The sequence below is a fragment of the Gavia stellata genome, chromosome 16 (genome assembly GCF_030936135.1).
Source record: "Gavia stellata isolate bGavSte3 chromosome 16, bGavSte3.hap2, whole genome shotgun sequence".
Classification (NCBI taxonomy): Eukaryota; Metazoa; Chordata; class Aves; order Gaviiformes; family Gaviidae; genus Gavia; species Gavia stellata.
In genome coordinates this window covers 16961088-16972678 of record NC_082609.1, presented here as the reverse complement: position 1 = coordinate 16972678, position 11591 = coordinate 16961088, and the positions used below count along the sequence as shown (strand labels likewise).

The 11591-nt window shown below is 43.5% G+C and overlaps 1 protein-coding gene across 1 annotated transcript in view; it reads right to left on the bottom strand.

The window, feature by feature from the left end:
- Positions 1-1649: 1649 nt before the first annotated feature.
- Positions 1650-11591, bottom strand: part of WWC1 (WW and C2 domain containing 1) — a 73744-nt gene continuing 63802 nt past the window's right edge. Inside the window, exons 14-23 of the mRNA XM_059825230.1 lie at positions 11392-11478; positions 10441-10633; positions 8913-9065; positions 8206-8306; positions 7260-7407; positions 6396-6560; positions 4840-4932; positions 3746-3976; positions 2494-2615; positions 1650-1959 (exon numbers count right to left, since the gene is read on the bottom strand). Coding sequence (XP_059681213.1) covers positions 1893-1959; positions 2494-2615; positions 3746-3976; positions 4840-4932; positions 6396-6560; positions 7260-7407; positions 8206-8306; positions 8913-9065; positions 10441-10633; positions 11392-11478 — 1360 coding nt within the window. The 3' untranslated portion in view covers positions 1650-1892. The remainder of the gene's footprint in view (positions 1960-2493; positions 2616-3745; positions 3977-4839; positions 4933-6395; positions 6561-7259; positions 7408-8205; positions 8307-8912; positions 9066-10440; positions 10634-11391; positions 11479-11591) is intronic.

Here is an 11591-nt window from a genome sequence, read left to right as displayed (position 1 = left end):
CCAAACCCAACCACGGCCGCGCTTCCCGGCGGGACCAACCAGCACTTCCCAGGATAAAACAGCTACGAGAAACTTCCCGGCCCCAGTGGTGGGCAGGCGGAAAACGGACGTTTGACTCCTAACGTACCTCCTCAGGGCAGGCGGGGGGCTGCGCCCCAGGGCTGCCCCCGCCGCCTTTGAGCCAAGAGAGGCCCGAAGCAGTAAGCCCCACCGCTGGCAGGGGCACGGTGAACTCCTGGGAAGAGGCAGTAAGTGGGCAGAGGCAGGGAGGAAAAGCAACGCGCGCTGACAGTTATGGCGTCTCACGTGAGACAGCAATGGCAAGAGCCTTCCGGGGATGGTGGTGGGGAGCGTTCCCTCCGAGAGGCACAGCAAGGAGAGGCCTGGCAGAAAGACGCTGCGGTGGGGTGAGCGATGGGCCAGCTGGCTCTCACTCACCCAGCTATGTGCAAAATAACATTGCTCTGTAACAAACCGGGGAGCAGGTGGTGAGTTACAGAATCACTAACGTTGGAAAAGACCTGTAAGATCATCAAATCCAACCATAAAAAAAACCAAACAAAAAAAACCCCCAAAACCCCCCAAAAACCCAAACCACCCACAAACCACAAAACACACCACAACCCACACCAAAGCAACCCACCCACACCACACAGCACCATGCCCATCAAGCCACATCCCACAATGCCACATCCACACGCTCCTTGAATACCTCCAGGGATGGTGACTCCACTACCTCCCTGGGCAGCCTCTTCCAGTGTTTCACCACTCTCTCAGTAAAGAACTTTTTCCTAATATCCAGCCTGAACCTCCCCTGGCGCAACTTGAGGCCATTTCCTCTTGTCCTGTCACTGTCACTTGGGAGAAGAGACCAACACCCACCTCTCTGCAACCCCCTTTCAGGTAGTTGTAGAGCGCGATAAGGTCTCCCCTCAGCCTCCTCTTCTCCAGGCTAAACAACCCCAGTTCCCTCAACTGCTCCTCATCAGACTTGTGTGACATCTCTAGCACCTTTAGTTAAAACCTGTATTTAGAACAAAAGGGAAACCAAAGTTACGCCAGAGCATGTCCACCAGCTATGGCTGGTCTGAAGGATTTACAGAGCAAGACACATGAAAAGCTACGTACTTCCAGCTAGTGACAGAAAAAAACCCCACAATTTAGGTGGCAGGTGATGAGAAGATTCACACAAGACAAAAAGCGAGAAGGCAGGTTTGTCCAGAAAGGTCACTTTATTGGAAAAAACCTAAAATGGACTTAAAACCTGCAGCCCTCCTCCCACAGCAGTGGTTTCAATGGGCTCCCCAAGTTACCTTAACAGACCCATTACAGACATGAGCTGCAGTACAAATGTTAAAAGTGCAAGTATTCTGAACTTCACACCCACTTTTATGACCTGGCAGGAAACACAAATGCTTCACAGCTCACAGAGAATTCGTTCACAGCACTTGGGAGGCAAAACTGGCTCCCTGCATTCCCCACAGGATACAAAATACATCACTCGGAGGAGAGTCCGATGCAGAACATCATAGAAGGTAGGGGTGAGGTTCCTTCAAATTTATTTTATTGCAGTAAAACCTCTAAAAGGCAGAGCTGTACAAAAAGTCTAAACAGCATTATTTAAGAATAACAGCACCTTACGCTGCATTTGTTCTTATTTAAAATTCTATTTCCCAAAAATACATTCCTAAATATACAAACTATACAATCTTGTCACTTTAATGCTGGTTTCTGTGATGATACAACTTTAACCTAAAAATCTTCAAAACACCCACATACTGACAAAAGCTCTAATATACAAATGCCTTGGTACCTTCATAAAACCACATAAATAACTTCAAAACCCAAACCGCATTTGTAGAATTGTCCGGAAAGCAAATACTTTATGGTGATCACACATCGTCCGCAGAGAGTGTTGGAATGTTTATCCTCGGCCGTGTAAAAAACGCCATTTTCTCTCTAAAAAAAAGATGATGATCAGTCGTTAATGCAACAGAAGTCTCGCCAGAAACGTCCATCATCCACATGAAAATTTATCCCACCAGCTGTTGCTACAAGGAACAGCAGCACATCCTCTCACAACCTACACCTCTTATTTACATACCAGACATGATGCATCCTTACAGTTAAACTCACAACACTGACCTTATCAAAAAGCCATTTCAGAAAGGCTCAGGTTTTTGGCTTTCTAGGCACGTTACTTAGAGAAGCAATGGGCTGCTTCTGTATTAAACAAAGGATTTGTGAATTTGTTGCCCGGTGGGGAATGATTCGGAGTGCTGCCGGTTGCTTTGAGGTCACATGCAGTGCTGCAGCTAGCTTCCCCAACACTCAGACCTTATACTTGGATAAAAAATACAGAATTTTTTGTTTAAGCAGAACAGTTAGCTACTTCTACAAAGATTAGCTTTCCTTATCAGCATCTTAGTCACCCATAGAAAACTCATGGTAGCAGCCAATTTTTCCTTCCCTTTACCAGTGCCCTGTACTTACCTGAATGACTGTACTTCCAAAGGCTCCTTCCGACTCTGCCCCCGCAGCCTGTGGACATCCTTGGCAGCAGCTCTCATCATTTTATCAGCTTTGAGCTCACACTTGTGTTCTGTTTTTTCCACCTAAACAAATAATGGAAAAAAAACTGTTTGCATTTCCAGGAGGAATCATTTTATCCCAACTGATCTCCAAATACAGCAGTATTTCAGCTGCAGGTCTGAGGGGCTTGGAAACTGTTGGCTCTGGAATCACAAGCCACAGACGCTAAACTGAAGGCTTGCCAGCTAACCATTGTAACGGAGAAAGCTTTTTGTAAGGTCTTCTTCCAGCTCTTTGGTAAGAATTACGGGTGCCATCTGCACCTTCTTTGTATCTCCTTGACATATTTTTTAAGCCAGCAGATCAGCTCACGCAAGAACGTGGCAACGCACGTTCCAGCTGTGCCCCAAAGAGCACCTTGTACCAACTGACTCCTACACCCGGTGCCCAAACAACTTAGCACAGGTGCTGACACCGATAAATCACCGATGTTGAGAAGGAGCCCCGTACACGAGGAAGGGTATGATGTACACAGAGTAGGGTGAGCGCTAACCGTGACACACCACAGCTACTACGGACTGGGAGGCTGCACTTCGCACAACAGATGGCATTTGTGACTTCTCATGTTTGCACCTGTGCTAAGGCAGGACATCTCTGTGCTGGTAAATGCACGGGTTCGGGACTAATAGAACTCTACAGGAAGTTAAAAAGGGGTCAAACTCCAGCAAAAGTGATAATGCTTTCAAACTCGAAAGACAACTTTCATAAAAGAAAACAAAATTGTTCAAGGAACTGTTTGTTGAAATTCTTGGTAATTAGTTCTGTCTCATTTCCATCCCTGCCCTGCAGTCCACCCTTCAAAAGCAGGACGATAGGTACTATTAAGCTCTTAAAGCCAGAAAGTCTGCACAAGTTTTATGCAGCCATTATTTCTCTCAGAAGAAGGAAGAGACGTAACTGCTATCTTCCTAACCCTCGTATCTGTGAGAAGGCAGGCACAGACTCTGCAGTTTGTAAATACCACACCTGAGAACAGCCAGACACTCAAAGGCTGCAGCTTCCATTATCAATCGCTTGCTTGATGGAGCCGTAAGCGGGAGACATGAGTGACTGTAGTGCTAAGGCTTCACTTCCTGACTTTCCAAAGTACTCTGTTTCACAAATCATGTTTCTCAAACATCTTGAATAAAATCCAAGGGCAGGTATTACTCACTCGTTTTTCCACTAGCCTCAGCAGCAGTCGAAATCTCTCATCATCCTTCACCCACTGCGGCAACTCTTTTTCACCCTGACTTTGAGCTTGTTCCAACTGTTCCTTCAGTTCTCTCAGCACCGAGATCTCCTGAACCAGCCGATCATGCCAGGTTTTTGAAGCTTGCAGGTCCAGCTCCAGGTCTAGTGAAGTGCGGATTAGGCGCTCTGTACCGGAGGACTTGATTGAAGGCTAGAAAAGAAAGGGTGTACGAACACGCTGATGAGAACTGTCCCAACCACTCCCCCACAAAGGGCCAAATACGACATGAGACCCATTTTTCCAGAACTTCTCTTAGCACAAAGCATGTCTATTGATCCTGCTTTCCAATCCATCTCAAGACAGAAAGCACAAACTCAAGCAAGTCTTACAGATAAGCCTGTTGATTTTGGTGTTTCCACTAAATTTCTTCCTTGGCAGCTTCTCCAAATCAAACAAGTCTTGGTTGCACACCTTGCTCCTAAGTTTAATGTCTCACCTTCAGGTGAATCCACAATGCAGCAGAAAAACCCGTGGTTGTTTTTTCCAGTAATATGTTGCCTTCTGCTAGTTCTAAAGAAACAAGCTGCCTCAAGAAAACCATCTCCTTAGGAGCTCAGTATCCCGGGGGAATTTCAGCGATTGCCATCATAATGGGCATGGGGTTTCATTGTGTGCCACAGAGTCACTACAACAGGGTCACCTGAGCATCTGAGGCATCATTCTCCTCACCCTCTTCCCCAGCTCCTCGCATTTATTGTAAGTACTTAAGAATCTCACAACAATAAACACAGAAAAACTATTTGTGCTACTTCTGCTCTGACAAGATGGAAAATACCAGGAACCATCTTCCTAAATTGATTGTTCTAAATGAGTTCCAACTTAAAACGTTCCTGTCATATTCTGATATAACAAAGAAAAGTAGCCTTGAGAGACTTCTCACACACAAAGAAAAGGTTGTGAATGAAATCCCGTGGCAACTGAATTATGTTTGCAAATTCTTCCTTTAAAACAGTTTTCCATTTTTTGCAAGTGTCTATGCTAGAGAAGAAAAAAAAAAGTGGTGATGTTCTTACCCGTTTCACTCTGACACTTCGTCTCTCCATTGCATTTCGAACAAAGGGGGGCTTTTTGGATAGCGTTGAACTGTCACTATCACTGCGATTCAGCTAAAAATGAAAGCGCAACCCACATATTTTTCATGAAAGAAATACAAGCAGTGCATACACACGTTATTAGCAAGATCAGAGGGTTCTGCAAGTGATTATAAGCAGTGATGTAAGCGGAACTATGAAGTTTTGTGAAAGGCTACAGTGGATAGCTGCCACCCCAATCTGAGTGCACAACATGCAATCTATTTGGCACAGCCAGATCCTGCCACAGGCCTTGAACTCTGTCCCTTTTTGGGCACAGACAGCATGGAAAGAGAGACACTAAGTTAGGGTATAATATGGGACTCTACCCCACTGCCCTTCTCCGGTGCAAGTAACTAGGCTGGGCAAAACAGCCTAGAAAAATAAGCTCTAAGTAATAAAAAAAATAAAAAATTACTCTTTCCTAGCATCTGTAAAACACGGGGATATTTTATTAGACATTTCTCTTTCCTCCGATCACCTGTATTTTAAGCTAGTGGTGCAAGAGGTAGGTTTATCTGTAAGCTATCCCCCTGGGTTTTTCAACTTAAGAGTTGTCACGTTACACACATACAGTCTGCCTTCTTTTGTGATTGTCTCTAGACCCTTAAAAAGAGCTCAGCTCAAGTAGGGTTTAATTCCCTTCTCATGTTCCTTCTCAAAGTTGGGGGCGGGGGGGAACAGGCGTGTGGGATCTGCATGTGCCGGGACACAGTACCTCTTCCATCCAAGCACAGGCCACTGCTGCAAATTAAATAAGGCTTTTTTCTATGGCATCACCTCCTTCTGAATCGAAGAAAACCTGCATATAAGAGCTGGCTCAGCTGTATTAAAAGCACGCCCACTTAGGACAGGTCAAGCGTGATAAAAGGCAGTGCTTGCTTGTTTGCCAATTCAATTTAAAAGATGAGTTATTTATAGTTTGGGCTGACCCTTAATCCAGGAAATAATTGTGAACAAACATTTCAAAGCAGTGGAAGTGACATCCTGACCCAGTACGTGGCATGTTCAGTTTCCTACAGACAAAGCACAGTGGAGACTTCCAAGCTTCCACAACTTTTTTCCTGACACTATCAGGTACTCACCTTTCCATTTCTATCAAGCTTTCACCTTCACCTCATCTAAAGTCAGGTAGACACAGCTAACTCAGTTCACGTTAGCACGGAACAGTCTTAAAGCAGCAGGAAAGGGTTTGATCTGCAGCTTATTCATCACTGTCTTAGGGCAGCCCTTCCAGGTTAGTTTGGGCATCTCAACATGCTGCATGTACCACAAACATACGTGCACATGTATATTTTACAAATTTGTTCTTAATACCGTTAGTTCTAAGGAAAGATACTGTCTAAGAGGTGAGGACAGAGCAACTTCTGAAGTCAAAGGGAGAGAGAGAAGAAAGCAGTGTCAAGTCTCTGTGAAAAATTCAGACAAAGTAAACACTGTTATCATGCATTCATTAATGAAAACGAGCATTTATAACCTCAGGATTGCATTTTCCTTACCCGACACACATACTGACTTTGTGGTCCTGGTGAAAATGTTTTTGAGCGGATGATAGTGCTACCTCTGACAAACTGAGTTTGGGGTGGATTTGCTGCTCTTTTGTCTTTTGGACGAACTACAGTAGAAGACTGTGCAAGGCTCTCTGTGTTTGTCTCTTTATCCACCTGAAAGACAGATACTGTAGTGTAAATGCCAGCTTGCCATCTTACTGATGACACATACCCAGGGCTGTCTGACAGCCACCTGTGATACGTCTCCGCTTGCAGTCCCAGAGGCATTGCATTCAAAACCAGATATTCTTTAGCCCTTTTCATGCAGGGTGTCCTGACACTTCACTCTTTGAACTCAGTAGCTGCTACATTAACTGTATTGCTCCCTAAGGGCTCCACATCCATTGATCACTGTATTACACAAGTGATGCCAACGAGCTTTGCCTGTTGATCGAGTACATCCCTGTGACCTGGCAATCTCACACAGAACAGAGGTATGATTTTAAAGACCGTTCTTTTACTTGCTGTGCATCCGCAGCAAAGATCCAAATCGCTGTATGTACACGCACAGAGAGCACGTGTACAGCACATGTTTGTTAGACTACAACTACATTCAGAATTAAACAAAGTCAAAGCCACAGTCACATTAATGAAAACAGTTCTCATGAGCTGCAAAAAGAAGGCATGAAACGATGCTATATTAACTGTGGGACAAAATGGTAATTTAAAAATATTTCAGGTAGATAAACATTTAAACATCAATGATGACATTCCAAATAACTGCTGTAGCCTTGCTCAACTCAACAGCAACCCAGTCAGCTGAGAAATGGGAAGCTTAACTCATCTTTCTGTTCAAAAGGCCTTTGACTTTACCTTCATTGCTATTTCCATGTGCAGCTGGGAATTCAGACTTCCTTCTGTTTCCCACAGCGATTTTCCAGCACAGAATTCTTCCTCCTCCTCTGCTTCATTTTCACTGATCTCGTCCTGTTCTTCCTGATCAGGAACCTCTTCGTCTTGCCTGTTAAGAACAGCTTTGTTACTGAACTGGTCTATTGCGCGCAATGCTCTGGTGCTGCAGCAGGAGTTACCTCCTGTAAGCTGCTGGACAGAAACACATCCCCAAGGCAACCTGATGTACCTGGCAGGTCCTGTAGCCACTGAGATTACGCAAACACAGGCTTATAAGGGAATAATTTAAACTGGAGTGAAGCTGCACCAGAAGGCAACCATTACAGCCAAAAACTTCATACTGATCTTGCTTCAAAAGAAGCAAGCTGGGGGTTCAGCCATGTGGTCTGAGCTTAAGGTGAGTTCATCTTAAGGGAGCTCTCAAGATGCCATTAATCTTAGTTTAAAAAGTGATGCTTTTTTGAAACAACTGAAGCATTGTTTTAACATCCTTTTCAGCTCCTTTGAACTCACAGCTGGCTTCTCCACCAAACCCACTGGTCAGGCTTGCTTTTTATTTCAAATGTTGGGCTTCGTTAGTAAAATCTGAATCTAAACCATATAAACAACAGCCAAAATTAATATTCAAGCAAAGCCTTGCACCATACAGTGGAGCTTTCATGAACGTCCATAGAACATTGTACAAATAACAAAATTAGCATGGTGCTATTAACTATTTTCAATGTTTATCAGCTTTGTTCTCATTTCCAAGCACAGCCTCCAGAACAGAAGAAACAGGATTTTTCACCAAAACAGAAAAAGACAGAAGCAGCCTCCCACAGCTCTGGATCATCTGCTTTTTCTCTGCACATGAATCTCCAAATGCTGTGATGATCCCACAATGCTAAGACGGTGGGATGCTACCTACCAGCTCTCTCCACCAGTTAAAGTGCTTCTGCTTTCCTCCAGTTTCTTCTCCACAGCTTCCAGTTCAACAGCTGTCTGCTCTAAGAGTGCTGAGACAGAGTCCTGAGGAGAGGAAGAGGCTTCTTGTGAAGATATGACTCTCACAGACTGCAAAGCACCCAGCCTATCTGGTCAGAACAACCCCAACCGGCTTTCCTCTGGTGGCAGGAGAGAGTCGTAGTCTCTACACCCGCGTTGTTCGAGCAGCCTCTTGCACATACGGTGCTCAGTCAAGCCTGTGTGAGCATACCTGGCCCACCTCCCCCAGTTACACTAGCGTATACACGTGTGCAGCTATAGGCTGAGCATATTGCATGCCATGCACGTGCAAAGGTAAGTCTGTATCTTGACTCGTTCAGCAGTCCATTGCAGCAAGGTGAACTGTCTAGCGGGAAGAAAGGCAAGAGGTCACACATCACTTACACCAGACCACATACCATATCCCTCAGCTTCGTGAGGAGCAGATTTCAGTAAGTATTTAGCCCAGGACAAGGGCATATCTGTAACCGACAGGTTAATTATTTTGCTGCAGTTAATGACGTTTTCAAGTTCTAAATATAAACACACCAGCCTTCACTTCTCCTCTATTTTAACAGTCCTCCAGCCACATAAACCCTCTCATTAGTACTGTTCAGAAGAGATTTGTTTGATTTAAGCAGTTGTTCTTACTGTTTTTTCAGTGCAGGGTACTTGAGAGTGAGTGTTTCCTTGTTTACTTTTCCTGTTTTGCTTCTGCAGATGCTTATAACTAAGGAGGTTATACCAACGGGTTGATTTCTCTCCGGATCTACATATTTCAGCAAGGCTAATTTGTGCACCACCCTATTGAGAGCAAAACCACAGTTTTAGTGTAATACTAAAATGAACCACTACTGCACCAGTAAGAAGAAAGGAGAGCGAAAATCCAGGACTACTTGACTTCGGCAACTTTGACAAAAAAAAATTACCGTTTATCCCCATTTCAACAGCACTAGTAATGCTTTATGTTTAATTATTTCTAACATTGTCTAGGACTTCCAATCCAAGTAGCAAGTGCTTCACTACAGCTCCTGTGTAAAAGAATCCAGAAGTATGAACAGTGCTACTGCAGCCAGGATAAACTGCAGTCAGAGCTTCAAAGAAAAAGAGAAAGGAACAGGAGATGAAAACTCCCTTTCAAGAAATCTGCAAGGCTGACAAAAAGCACTGCCTCAGACTGAGATGCTTTAGTTTTGTATATTCCATTCCTCTTCACCTGCCTTATCATTTTTTACTGCGTTACATTTAGTATACATCCTGACATACTCAAAACCAAAGTAAAACTGATTTGCACTTCATTTAATCCATGTCTGAGTGGACACCATTGCACCAGCCCAGTCCAGCAGACTGCACGCTGAGCACACCTCCTGCAAGTCAGCGTGCTTCCACCTGGAGCTCAGGTACTGTAGGACTGTGCACGCTGCCAAAAGAGAAAAAGCCCATTTGGAAAACAGATGCTTTCCTGAACCAACGTGTGCTTTGCAAAGCAAGTGAAGGAAGAAATGCAAAAGCACCATAAAAACATGTACCCCTGCAGCCAAGGGAGATGCTACGGAACACGTGCAGGACAGAACATCAACTTTTCTGTAACTTAATGGTTGTTTATGTTCCAGCTCAACACACCCTACTCATGTTCTGGAGTACAATACTGCAGAAATAGTTCTATTAATATCAACTTGCTTAGGTAATACCGAGCAACAAAAAAGCTCTTCTAACAATAGGGGGCAGCTGGCTATGGCAATACTAACACTCAAAAAACTATACTCATACAGATTTTAATAGCGTAGATTAATAGCAGTTTTCTAAAAATCCTTTAGAGATCTTTAATATTCTACAGTGGCTTCCAAATTCCTATAAGAATTCCATTCTCAATTACATTACAACAAATGTTTCCGAAAAGACGAAAAATAGGTAGGGTTTCACATTAAAACATGAGAGAAGGGAAATCTAGCAGTCTGACAAAGCCACCAGTAGTTCTGTAACAAAACATTCATCTAATAGATTGTTTTTTTCCCCCCATCAAAACCAGTATTGCAAAGAACACTATCTGGGAGAGATCATATAGCTAAGGATTATCAAGAAAACTTTCACTCTGAACTTTCAATTCAGAGTTTAAAATTTTGTCTAATTCAAAAGAGGAAACAAACACAAAGATATTAAAACAGATATTAATACTAACCAAACATTCTTCAAGGTGAGACTTATCTACAGTGCAAACATCGACTCTTAAAGTCTTCTGGCGTAAAGCCGGGTAAGAGATAGAAACCCAAAATACTTCATTGTACACAAGATTGTCTGAAGCTTCCACCGGTCTTGTGCGAAACAAGCAGCTTGTGCTTTCTGAACAGGGCAGGACGGCCACGCGAATGTTCCTGTTGAAAAAAAGTGTTGCAATCAGTACTACCATACGGGTTTGCAGTTCCCTCCATTGCAAGAGCTCCATAAATCGGTAAGTGAAATTCATCCTAAGCATTGTGGACATTACTGTCCTATCCTATTCTTTGGCATATCAGTCAACTGAGAGAAAAGGAACATCTCTTCACAACATCAGAGACGCGAGGTGGCACGAGTTGCCGCGGACTTCATCCTTCTGAACTTGTAATCGAACATCACAAGATTATGTTTTACACGGCTGTTTACGTCTGTGCAACTTGTCACGCTGCTAACGTACCCTTTTGTAGGTAGAAACAGCTACGCAAAAATGAATCGGGTTTTGTTAGCTTATTCAGCACACAGCTGAATTTAAAAAACTTCTGCCTAGAATGAGTCTAGCAGAAGCTGTACATTTCCCCACACGTGCATCTGTGCAGGTGTCCAAGGATGAGTTCTGTAGCCCCCTCTCCACTCGATGCAGTTGCTCTGGGCACTGCTACAGGTACGAACCTTGCTCGCTAGCGCTAATTCCAGGCAAGTCTTTTCCTAGCAAATACAGACCTTTAAGGAAAAAACTGTTATCTTATTTCAGTTTGTGGGTTTATTAGTTCATAAATGTTGCTACGCATAACAAAGCGTAGAAGCATTTCAGAAAGGGTAAATTTTTAAGAGCGTGAAAAAACAAAAACCAACATCTGTTTAATTCCCACTGGAATCTCATAGAAATACTTCAAGTGTGTTTATTTCACCCACTTACACTTTTTGATCTTGTTGTAACAGCAGTGCTGGAACATTACTCAGCTGGATGACCAGTATGGCAAATTGTTTATTTTTGTCATCATATCTGAATTGGAAAGACACAAAAAAGCATTATTATTAGAGAAGTCTGCCTTGGACTCCATGAACGCATATTCCACTTGTTTCATTAACACAAACAACATTAAAAATTTACGAACA